At 50.4% G+C, this 11,852-nt stretch overlaps 1 protein-coding gene across 2 annotated transcripts; it reads right to left on the bottom strand.

The window, feature by feature from the left end:
- Positions 1–507: 507 nt before the first annotated feature.
- GUSB (glucuronidase beta) lies at positions 508–10,865 on the bottom strand. 2 transcript variants are annotated; one of them, XM_048324194.1, is made up of 12 exons: positions 10,606–10,865; positions 8,848–9,036; positions 8,266–8,447; positions 7,678–7,820; positions 7,348–7,535; positions 6,473–6,625; positions 5,737–5,915; positions 5,213–5,359; positions 4,125–4,209; positions 2,478–2,654; positions 1,844–1,979; positions 508–711 (listed from the first exon to the last, which is right to left on the bottom strand). In XM_048324194.1, exons 1-12 carry the CDS (start codon positions 10,831–10,833, stop codon positions 554–556), a joined length of 1,965 nt encoding a protein of 654 aa, XP_048180151.1. In that variant the 5' UTR covers positions 10,834–10,865; the 3' UTR covers positions 508–553. The 2 variants fall into 2 exon arrangements, with proteins under 2 accessions (XP_048180151.1, XP_048180149.1); XM_048324192.1 differs by lacking the exon at positions 508–711 and having other exon boundaries at positions 754–1,979.
- Positions 10,866–11,852: the final 987 nt, after the last annotated feature.

Genomic DNA, 11,852 nt, shown 5'->3' with positions numbered 1-11,852 from the left:
CCTTGCTGCTGGAATAGGAATTCCAAACTGTGTGTTGGAGTATGTTGGGTGGTTCATGCCCTTCCTGCCTGCTGGGAATGCTCAGGATTTCTCACACACCCATCCTGTCAGGCCAGAGCAGCTGCACAAACTGTGCTCCTCTGCAATCCTGTGCACAGTTTGCTGTGATCTCAGTAGTGTTAACTGTTAGGGGAGTTTAACTGGAAAACCTCATCTGCATTAGTGGGATGTGATGTTCATTTAGAGTAACTTAGATTTTTAAGTTCAGTATTGATTTGTATCATGTAATATTTGTAATTTTTTTGCCATAAACAGATACCTCAGTCAGGATCTCTTAACTTCAGCTCCTTGAAAGTGAGTATTTGTTTTCCTACCTGGAAACAGGAAGCCTACAGACGTGGCTGAGCAGAGGGAACAAAAGTTTCTGATCTGCTTTGCATCACAGTAACTTCTTCAGGTGGACTAGAAATCGCATTGGACTTGCAAGACTTGAGTCAGGCATAAAACTTATTTAAACAGAAATTTAATAACAAGTTCAACATAATCCTTGTTTTCATTTTAGAAAGAGGGAATGTGATGTTATTACAGGAGGAAGACAGCTTGATTCATTTGCAATCTTCCAGTATCTGTCTCTAAGAACAAATGCAGCTGCTTTGGGCTGGCGTTGGCGGGTGAAGATTCCTTTCTTGTTCCCCAAAACTCGTGTGGTCCCTGCAGAGAGGTTATAAAATAAAGCAAATACATAAAATGAGCTCTTTCAGGCCCTGCTCTGAGCTGTTACAATGTAGGCACTAAATCAGGCCAGGTGGGAGAGACCTATGCACTTTCTTTCCACACAGTCAGGTACAACAGGGAGCCTTGGCAGGATTCATGGATGTGACAGAGCAATCCAGCTGCAATTCCTTGTATTTACAGCTGGTGAGCTGTGACACTTAACTGGGGTGTGCCCATTGATCAGTACTGTATCTACAATAGATTGGCTCCACCTTCAGATTGGATGGAGGAAATGGTGATGACTATTTACTGTCCTTTGTCGTGTCTAGATCCTTTTCCTGCCTGTTTTAATTTTCATAGGAGAGTAGAAAAAAGGATTGAAACAAGTAGAGAGACGGGAACTGCATCTGTGTGTAACCTTGTCTACATTTTCTCAGTCCTGTTTGAAGCTGATGCTGCTTTTCTGACCACTGCCATCACTGAGCTTTCTAATACCTGTCCTGGTGCTCTGCAGAGTATTTTAGTGGTGTTGCTTCCTAACACTGCTCACCACCCCAACTCACTGCAGGTGGCACAAACAGAACAGGTTCCTTCCCAGATCTGAGTTGGGATTGTTGAATTTCTGTGTGACTGCACTGTAAATTAAGGAATTTCCCTTCCTTTGTGACTGCACTTAGCTATTAATAATGGGTGGAGTGTCATGGTAAGACAGCTGTGTGCCGGTGTGGCATCTGCTCCTCTACCAAGTTAATTTAGGTTATTTAAGGTGATCTGTTCCCAGGGCAGTTGTAGGTGACACAAGAAGCAAGTGAGATGTCCCTAACCACTGACTGAAGCTCTGAATTGAGGGTGGCAATCTGGGTCTCTCACAAGCTTCCCTTGTGCATTGTCTCATGTTCCTGGGAGCATCTCTGAGGTGGGACAGGCAGGAGAAAAGGATGAACTCAGTACAGACAGGACCTTCTCTCTTGGCTCTGGTCATGCTGGATTTTGTGACAAAACCAGCTGTGCTCTGTCCTGGTAAACAGAGGGCCTTTTATCCTACCCTCCAGCACAATATTTGTGTGGCATAAACCACTAAACTCCCAGGGAGGATGGAGAGTTGTGTAGAATATAAATAAAAGCTTACCTTGACTGGTCATGAAATCAGCAAAATTCCAGATGAGCTCCCCAATCATGTACTCCTTCCTCTTCTTGTCAAACACTGCGTGGTACTCCCTGAGCATGGCCTTCTGGTACTCCTCAGTGAACATCAGAGGGGGATCCTACAGCCAGGGACAACAGGATGAGGGGACAGTTAATCCCAGCAAAGGCATTCCCACTTACTGAGAAACTATTCCTGAAGAGAAACTCTCTGGTTGCTTGGTCTTCTGATTGCTGCTGCATTAACAGTGGCTGTTGTGACAATTAGCAAACACAAAATTCCAGGTATTCCCAGGGGGAATTCCTGTGGTGGCCTTTGCCACAAAGGGACAGGAGTGCCACCCCCTCCTGCACGGGACAGCACCACAAACATCCATTCTCCAGGGTTTGCTTTCATTGAAGCATCTCCTACCACTGCCAAAGGACAGATTTTGGAGTCCTCTTTAGGTAGGCAAAGCTCACTGATTTTGGTGGAGCAGGGTCACAATCCTGGAGCCTTTTGGACACTCCCAGCTGAAGCATCTCACAACAAAGCCAGGCCCAGTGGTGCCACCCTCTCTCAGTTAAATTTTGTTGCCCTCTAAGAGCTTTTTCCATCTGGGGAACACCACAACACTCACGCTATGAAGTCCAGGCACTGAGTCTGCTCCATATTCACTCTGGATAATGGGTTTTTGGTAGGTTTTATACCAGTTCTCAAACTGGGCTGTGAGTTGGAGTGGAATCACTTCCAGGTGGCCTGGGTCGTGATACCAGGAGAAGTAGCTGTTCACACAAATCACATCCACGTAGGGAGCCTGCAGGACACAAGGTGAGAGTGTTTTGGCATAGACTTCAACCTTCTCTTGCAAACTTAAATCCTCCTTTGGGTTCATTTAATGGAATCCAGGTTTATTACACATAGAATGAAGTGTTTCCCCCATCACTCAGACCCTCCAAACATCATATCTTCCCCAGAAAAAAAAAAGCAGGATAAATTTAATAAGCTAACAACATTAAGTTGGCATTTTCCTTACAGATTAGGAAGTCACAGCAAAGAGTTAGACAAGATCAACACATTTCATTCTCAGGTTTGTTAGAAGTTTTTTTGTTTCCAAGATGTCTCTGGCTTGCTGGTACATTTAGATGTACTTTTTTTTTTTTTTTTTTTTTTTTTTGAGTATTGGAATGTGATTATCAAGTGAGTGGTCAAATATTTTGACTAGCAACTAAATTTTGTGCATCAATGGTGCAATACTAAGACTAAAGCATTCTGCAAGTTATTTGCCATTTCTACCACATGGACAGTGTGATAAAAGGGCACAAAGCCCCCTCAAGATAAAGTGATGTTGTATGTAACTTGTTCAATGTTCTCTTAACATGTTTTGTAATAAAAAGAAAAAAAAAAAGTTCTAATATCACATCAGTGTATGAGACATCTGTTCTTTGGGTTGGTTTGCCTGTGCTGCTCGAGTTGGGCAGAGTGGGAATGGGGTATCCAAAAGCAGATTCCTGCTGGGCTCCTTCAAATTTAAGGCCATCAGAGGTTTTGGGGGAGGAAAAACCTCAAGAGTTGCAGCCATTCCTGCTAATTAGAGGACAGTTTAGAAGAAATCCAAAGTATAACCTAGAGCAGGGATGTGTGGTAGCACCAACTCACCTCCTAGAAGTGATTATTGTACAGTAGTGCCCAGGATCTACCCTGGAAACAAATACAGGTGTTAAAAATCCTTGGTCCAGGCTATGAAAGGCCCAGAAATCCAAGGAAAGTGCCTTTCAGTTATTTAGACAGCTCTAAGGCTTTTAATTATGGAGCTGGAGGAGCTTTTAGATTATTGGACACAAACAGACATCTGCCAAAGAAGATCTACAGCAGTTTAAGGCAGGAATTAAAGCAAAGCTTCCTTCCTTTAGACTTCCACAAGGGTTGTGAGCATTTTAAAGAGGTTTAAGCTTTGGCTTAATTGCAAGTGAAAATTCTGAGCATTAGTAAACACAATGGCATAACAAAGCATGGCAATATTAATGGAATCCAGGGGCATAATCCTGCACACAAAGAATTGTTCTCTCTTACAGACCCTTTTTGTTTTTTCAGCTGGACTACAACTACAGGATAAGGTGATTTTTACTAGAAACAAAAATGTAACTTTTCTTTTGTCTTTCCCTGCTAAATATCTCCATTAAATTTAGGGAGGTGCAGGGAAAGGAATATAAAACAAGTGACAAGAGGAGGAAATTTAATGTATGAGTTTTAAAAAAGAAAAAGCTAGAAAATAAAGCAAACTTACACCATGATCAAGAGCGTAATTAGCATCTGTCACAAAGGTGACTGGTCTGGAGGGGTCGAGAGCTTTAGTGTGAGCTATCACTGTCCTGTTTGCAAACAGTAAAGCAAGAGTTCAACAACAGCATGGAGAAGCACAGCCCCCTCTCCCCAGGCTCTCTATCCTTCCACCCCCCCAGACAGAGCTGGTTTTGATTTAGCAGACAGTGTTTGAATTAAAGAGAGTATCTGTCACCAAGTGGTTGCTATGCCACCTGATAAAAGAGCAGAGTGGAAGCACACCAAGCACAGGCACATCCGTTTGTTGGTGGTGCCAGCAGCTTAGACGTTGAAGGGACAGCTGAGTTTGAGGACAAAACTGTGAAAGGGACAATAGGAAGTTTCTGAACAACTCCTGGGATGCATTCCTGAGGCCCTGTGGCACAGCAGGCAGAGGTTGGATGGTTTTGAGGAAGCCCTGAGTGAGAGAGATGGGACAGAATGGGAGAGTCAAGCTCTTGACATTACAGGAGGGTGCTGGAACATTCTGAAGAATGAAATTTCACAGTTGTCAATGCACCTACAGCTCCCAGGGAGAGCCTGCTGCCCGTTACAGAGCTGCCTCTGGGCTATCCAAAGCTTAAATCTCTTGAAAAAAGGGGTCTGCAGGGACTCAAAGCAGTGGCTTTGAAGTGAGGAGCCACAGAACAAATAAGCAGCTTTAACTGCAGAACCTTGTCTTCAGAATGAAAGGCCAGTTATTTTACAGCTTTGCTGTGATTCTCAAAGGATTCAGCACTCATCTTCCAGTGGTAACAAGGAATATCCTGTTCCCACCAGGTCTGATTTTGCTTAGCTCAAGAAGAGCTGCTCAAACCAAGTGGACTCCTGGTCATTTTGTGGAGTCTTAGTGTTCAAAACCAACAGGTCTGAGACAGTTGAGCAGTTCTGAGCATCAGTTTGACATATGCAGGAGTTACATTTCAGTTTGCATCTGCAGGTACAGTGCCAGGGTTCCCAAAAAATGCCTTCCCCCCCTTTATTACTTCTCTGTGCCATCCCAAAGGAAGAAGAGGAATCATGTGCCACGAGATGACGAGCAGATGCCCTTACTTGAAATAGTGAGCGGCTGGGGGCAGCTCCGACGCCGGCTCATTGGCCACTGACCACATCACCACTGAGGGCCTGTTCTTATCCCTGCGGATCAGCTCCTCCATCACAGCCAGGTGATGCTGCAGGGACTTGTTCCCAAAGCTCTCACTGGAAGACAGAAGGAGGTGAGGGTGTAAAATCCATCCCATCTGCCTTGCCCTGTGCAAACTCAGCCTCTGGGCAGAGCAGAGCCTTGATGCTGAAGATGGCTTCTGCCCTATTTCCCCAAAGTTTGCTGCACAGTTCAGGGCCGTGGTTTGGGCTCGTTAATGGAGCCATGTGGCAAAATGCCCTCTGGTTGCCCAACATCACAAGGCACTGGTGGCGCAACTGGGAGATTTCCAAACAGAGCAAAGTACTCTCATTATCGGGACAACGGGTGGGACACTCTGGGGACAAAAGTGTAAAAAGGGTAATGGGACACTTGGAAACAGCTCAGAGAGGAGCAGATGAGCGAGGGGCAGGGTGTGCTGGGCAGTTCTTACAGCAGTTTGATGCCCACCCCCGGGCTCTCGTCGATGACCACGATGCCGTAGGCGTCGCACAGGTCCATGATCTCCTCGGCGTAGGGGTAGTGGCTGGTGCGGAATGAGTTGGCCCCCAGCCAGCGCAGCAAGTTGAAGTCCTTTACAATCAGGGGCCAGTCAAGGCCTTTGCCACGGATCTGGGGGGAGAGAGGAATCACCCTTTGTGAACACGGCTTCCCTGTTTGATCCAGCCCCAGCCCTGGAGCTGCCTGAGGCCGGTGCTGCCCAGGGTGGGGAACCCAACAGCCACTGTCAGAGTCAGAGGGGTTTGGGTTGGAGGGGACCTTAAAGCTCATCTCATTCCACCCCCTGGCATGGGCAAGGACACCTTCCACTGTCCCAGGTTGCTCCAAGCCCCGTCCAACCTGGCCTTGGGCACTTCCAGGGATGGGGCAGCCACAGCTTCTTTGGGTGACCTGTGCCAGGGCCACCCCACCCTCACAGCAGACTGTCAGCATGTCTGGCTGGAAGCTGTGGCTGGGAGATGCTTCAGTGTCTCCACCAGCACACCCATGTACCCTGAGGGATGTCAGGACCATGGCAGCACTGGGCATGGTGTCCCCTTAGTGCTTAGCCTGGGAGGAGAGTGTGAGGAACAACCCCTTGGAGAGGGGAGGGGAGGCAGTGCAGGTGCCACCTCAGCAGTGTGAGCTGAGGTGTCACTGGGTGTCCCTGCCATGGGTGCCACACTTACATCTGCATCCTCGTGCTTGTTGACCCCATGGAAATAGAAGGGCCTGCCATTGATGAGGAACTGGGTGCTGGTGACATGGACGGTGCGGATGCCGACCGGGAGCGTGTACACGTCCTCCAGCAGCGCCTCACCCACCTGTGCCTGCATCTTCACCTGCATGTCCAGGGAGGAATGGAAGGGATCCTCATGAGGATGCCCAGTGCTCCCTCCCCTATCTGTGAGGGAGATTTTGGCCCCACATCCCCTTCCTAGCCCTGCCTCAGCGCACAGCCTGTCCCTCATTGCTGCTGCTCGGCAGGGAGACAGGTATGACTAAACAAAAAATAGAAATCCAAGCTGTGGAAGTTGAAGGATAAAGAATGGGCCCCTGCATGACCCTTTTGGCACTTGCTCATCCCAGGAGTTTCAGTGTCTTTTCCCCATGGCATCACCACAGACCATTTCTATGCCCTGCACCTTGATGCCAGGCAATGACTGACATATCACCTGCCCCCAGGTGTGAACCTGAGCCCCTGGAAACTCCGAGCAGCTCATCCTCCCTGATTCCTGCACATGAACATCGTTACTGATCCTTAACTCTCAAAGAATCTCCCAGGCTCCAGCTGTCGAACTCATCATCTCCTCAGAGGGGATGGACTGGACAGTGTGAAGGGCCAGCACCTCAGAGCACACTCCAGGAATGCCCTTCTCTCTGCCAGACCCTTCAGTTCAGCAGCCAGGAAGCTGCCAAAGCTTGATTTGATTACTGCCTAATTAGCGGTGCCACTCTGGTCACACGCACAGGACCCGTGAGAGGAGAGGACAGAGGATGGGCCATATGGCAGTGCCTTAACCCTATTAAACACACACCCACAGAGGAGGAAATGCCACTTTACCTCTAAGGAGTACAGGTATCCAGGGTTCTCGTGCATCAGGTAGGGCCACCAGAGGTTTGGGTTGAGGACTTTGAGCTCTCCCACTGGGCCATCACCTGTAGCAACCACTTTCCCCTCTTGGTCACGCAAACTCAGCGACAAGGAATTGGCTGTGCTGCCAACCACTGACACCTGATACTGCACCATGGCTGGCTCAGAGGAAACCAAAGACAATCAGGCTCAAGAAAAAGCCACTAGAAAACAAACTCAATCAAACTTGTGCAGGATTTTTCCCCCCTTGTCACCTCCATCTGGAGTCTGAGGGAGCTGCTGTAATTGCTCTGGACCTACCAACACTGTCTGATGAAGTGGTTGTCACAGTGATGTCATCTATGTAGGCAGCAGGAGTGGTGTAAAGCACAACTGGGCGGTGGATTCCGGCATAATTAAAGAAATCAAACCTGATGTTCTGCACAAAATAGTTCTTGGGGTACCTGAGTGAGTGAGACAGGAGAAATGGCTGCATTACACTTCATTGCACAGCTGAAGGCAGCATGTGGATGCTGGCAGTGCAAAATAATCATGTAAAATAGTCTTTACAACAGGCTGGATCTGTATCTCAGCTGCTACACTGAAGGGTTCTGCAGCTGACAAACATCTGATGCCCCAAGATTTTGATCCTTCAGGAGAGCTGGTGCTTGCAGCTTCCAGCTGAATCCAAGTTCCTCAAACCTGCCCTTCATTCAACTTGACAGATCATCCAACCTGAGCTCCCTGTGCACAGAACAGATGCAATTCCTCACCACACCAAAGCTTAAACTCCTTGTTGCTCTTTTCACCATAAAGTCGACCCCATGAAGAGTTTTATGAACCAGCAGCTGAATAAACTCCTCTCCCATCCCTGGGATCAGCCCAGCAGTAAAACACCCAGCAGCTCACCTTGTTTTGTCAGTCATGTACTGGATGGAGCCTGGGGGCAGCGTGTGGGGGGTCAGGGTGTTGTTGAGAGCGACAGTGATGCGGCAGAGAGTTCCTGGGCTGCCCTGCACCACGCTGCTGATGTCAGCCTCAAAGGGCAGGTGCCCCCCTTCGTGCTCCACCACCTGCACCCCATTCACCCACTGCAAGGAAAGACCCCAAAAAATGGTTTATTGGGATTTTGTGGCAAGCAGAGCACAGAGAAGGGAAGCCCAGTTACAAGGAACATCCGGGCTCTTGATCCTCGAAGGGTCTTTGAGGGATCTCCCTTTGCTGGGAGCTAGGTCTGGCTCACATAAAGTGTCACAGAGGGACATAGTTTGGGGCAGATCCATTAATCGGGAAATGTTCAGTTACTAATCCCGAAATTGCAGGATCAGAGAAGAGAAATTGGAATTCATTCTTGCTGGGGGAAAACAGGTTAAGAAAACAGCAAAGAGCTGCAAAATCGAGGCAGGGTCGCATTTGCTGAACAAACCATTAAACTGACTTTAGTCCAGCCTAATTTTGGAAGCACGGGGCCAATCCCCCCCAGGCACCTACCACGATGGAGTAGTAATGGGCACTTCCAAAGCGCAGCACCACCCTGGGGGCGGGATCGCCCTGCAGCCAGCGCAGGGGGAGCAGCACCTCCTTCTCGTACCACACCCAGCCGATGTAATTCTCCAGGCTGGGGTCCTGGGTGATGTCGTTGAAGCTGGCAGGCACTGGCATGTCAATCACAGGGCCGCTCTGGCAGGAGTTGCATGGAAAAGGAAGGAACAGAGCGTTTAAAAAGAAGATTTTTACTGCTGGAGGTGTCCCCTTCCAGTGACAGCTTTACAATCCCTTTGCCAAGGGGAAATACGTGGGAAAAGCTGTTTAAAAACTGGTGGCATCTCCCAGAGCTCCTATACAAGCCCTAATTAGCACCAGGCACAGGAACCTGCCTGCTCCTACAGGAGGGAGCTGCTCCTTTCTTTTCCTCTCCTGCTGTGCAATGAAATGCTTTCATTAACGGCTCTGGCATCATGGAATCAGAGAAGTGAGGGGAAAAAACCCCAAGCCCAGGTTGTTGTTTCAGCTGGGAATGTTCTCCTGAGCAATGTGGGGTTTGTGGTGCTGTTTGCTAAGAGCTGTAGTAAAAGGGTAGCAACAGTAGTGGATATTTTGGGCAGGAATGGATATTTTAGGATATTTTTCTCCCTGTGGAGACTGTTTAGGATGAGTTCAGCCTTTCTCACCACCTGAAAGCAAGAAATTCCTTGGGATTACAACAGAATCCATTCAGTTGCTTATTCCAATATAAAGATTAGAGGGAGGTAGTGTCACAGGACATTGAATATTGAGGAATCCAGATGCTGTTGCCAAACAGAGCTGCTCATTTTCAGCACTTTCTGCACTCGGGATGTTGCACAAAGGAGTTCTGCAGCTTCTCCTTTCCTGAGGAAGCCTCAGGAAACAGAATGAGGAAGGTCTGGGCACCCAGGGTGGGCATCATGTGCATGGCTGACTCAGCACTGGCACTGCAGAGAGCTCAGTGCCCTCGTCACAAGATCCTAGTGGGGAAATCCTTGGATTGGGAAAAGGATTTTCTAGTATCTGATGCAGGACAACCCTTGCCTAGGCTGGCCAGGAGCTGGGTCCCCTTCAGGGAGATTCTCTGAGGTCTAAAGCAGGTTGAGCACACTCATCTAAGTTTCCCTTTGGTATTTCAGGATTTCTCTCCTCTGGCAAAACTTCCAGCAGCACAGTGACCTTCAGCTCTTCTCTCCTTCCACAGTTCAGCAACAAAATCGGCCAAAAGGCTAAAAATAGAAATAATGAACGACTTATCCATTTTATGCATAAAATTCATAACTCTTTTCTCTCAGGTAACGTAGCTAATTTCCAGGCAGCTCTCAGTCACACCAAAACTTGTCAGCCAGCACTCTGAAACGTTGGAATAAACAGTTCCCAGTGCCTTTTCCAGGCACGTTTTTGCTGATTCTGTGCTGCTGGAAGCTCCCCGCTGTGCAAGGCTCCGGCAGCACCTGGATGTGAATGGGGTTCACTCAAACGCTGTCTGCCTTTGGAGCAGCACCGGCGGGATCATCAGGGGGATCATCAGGAGCTGCTAATTAGGAACTGCCTCAAGAATAACCTGGGCACAGCCATCACCATGGGGCAAAGGGCAGCGGCCCCGCCAGCCCGGTGGGGAAGGGAGGCAGGGAGAGAGGAAGAAAGGAGCGGTGCCCCCGCAGCGGGCCGGAGCCCGGTTCGGAGGGGGAAAAGCGCACCCTGCGCCCGGCGATGGGCAGCGCCCGCCCCGCTCCCCGCTACCTGCCGGAGCGGCCGCCGGTACCAGCGCTGCGCGAAGCCGGCGTCCCTGCCCGGAGACAGATCGGCGCGGAAGCTCCAGAGGCCGCCGAGCTCCCTGCGCTCGCGGGAGGGGGTGTCCCGGGGCTGCAGCATCCCGGCGGGACCCGCCGCCAGCCCCGGGAGGAACAGCAGCGGCAGCAGCAGCGGGCACAGCCCGGCCCCGCGGCCCCCACACGCCGCCACCGCCATCTTGGCTGTGGGCAGGGCCCGCTGAGGGCGGGGAGGGGCCGGGGCCGCGGCTGAGGGGCGGGACCGGAGCTGAGGGGCGGGACCGGAGCTGAGGGGCGGGACCGGAGCTGAGGAGGGGGAACGGAGCTGAGGGGCGGTCCCGGAGCTGAGGAGGGGGAACCGGGGCTGAGGGACGGAACCGGGGCTGAGGGGCGGGACCGGGGCTGAGGAGGGGGAACCGGGGCTGAGGGACGGGACCGGAGCTGAGGGGCGGGACCGGGGCTGAGGAGGGGGAACAGGAGCTGAGGAGCGGGACCGGAGCTGAGGAGCGGGACCGGAGCTGAGGGGCGGGACCGGAGCTGAGGAGGGGGAACGGAGCTGAGGGGCGGTCCCGGAGCTGAGGGGCGGTCCCGGAGCTGAGGAGAGGGACAGGAGCTGAGGAGCGGGACCGGAGCTGAGGAGGGGGAACCGGGGCTGAGGAGGGGGAACCGGGGCTGAGGAGCGGGACCGGAGCTGAGGAGCGGGGTCAGAGGTAGAGCCCGATCCCGGTGCAGGTCCCGATCCCTGTCACGGTCCCGGTCCCCGTCCCGCCCGGGCGGGATGAGCTGCCGCAGAGGGTGTCAGGGATCAGGTTCTGTCCCACGGTCACCTCCGGACAAAGCTACGATTGTCCTGCCGTAAAGGCGCCTCCACGAGTCAGGAGGACTGGTGAATTTACTCAGGTGGCGAGTGATTTCTCCTTTCATTTTTCCTTTCCTTTCCTTTTCCCTTTCCTTTTCCCTCTCCCTTTCCCTCTCCTTTTCCCTTCTCTCTCCTCTCCTCTCCTCTCTCCTCCGTATTTATTACTTAGGGGGTTTAATATATTTATTGCCTACTTTTACTTATTTCTCATTTACTGACTTGCTTGTTTACATATTTATTTATTTATTTATTTATTTTATCAATCAATCACAGAATCATTTAGGTTGTAAAAGACCTACGAGGTCACCGAGTCCAACCTGTGACCCAATGCCACTCTTATCACCCAGACCAGGGCACTG

Source organism: Corvus hawaiiensis, chromosome 20 (assembly GCF_020740725.1).
Source record: "Corvus hawaiiensis isolate bCorHaw1 chromosome 20, bCorHaw1.pri.cur, whole genome shotgun sequence".
In the NCBI taxonomy this organism is placed as follows: domain Eukaryota; kingdom Metazoa; phylum Chordata; class Aves; order Passeriformes; family Corvidae; genus Corvus; species Corvus hawaiiensis.
Note: the sequence above shows the minus strand (reverse complement) of the source record. Positions and strands in the feature narration are given on the sequence as shown.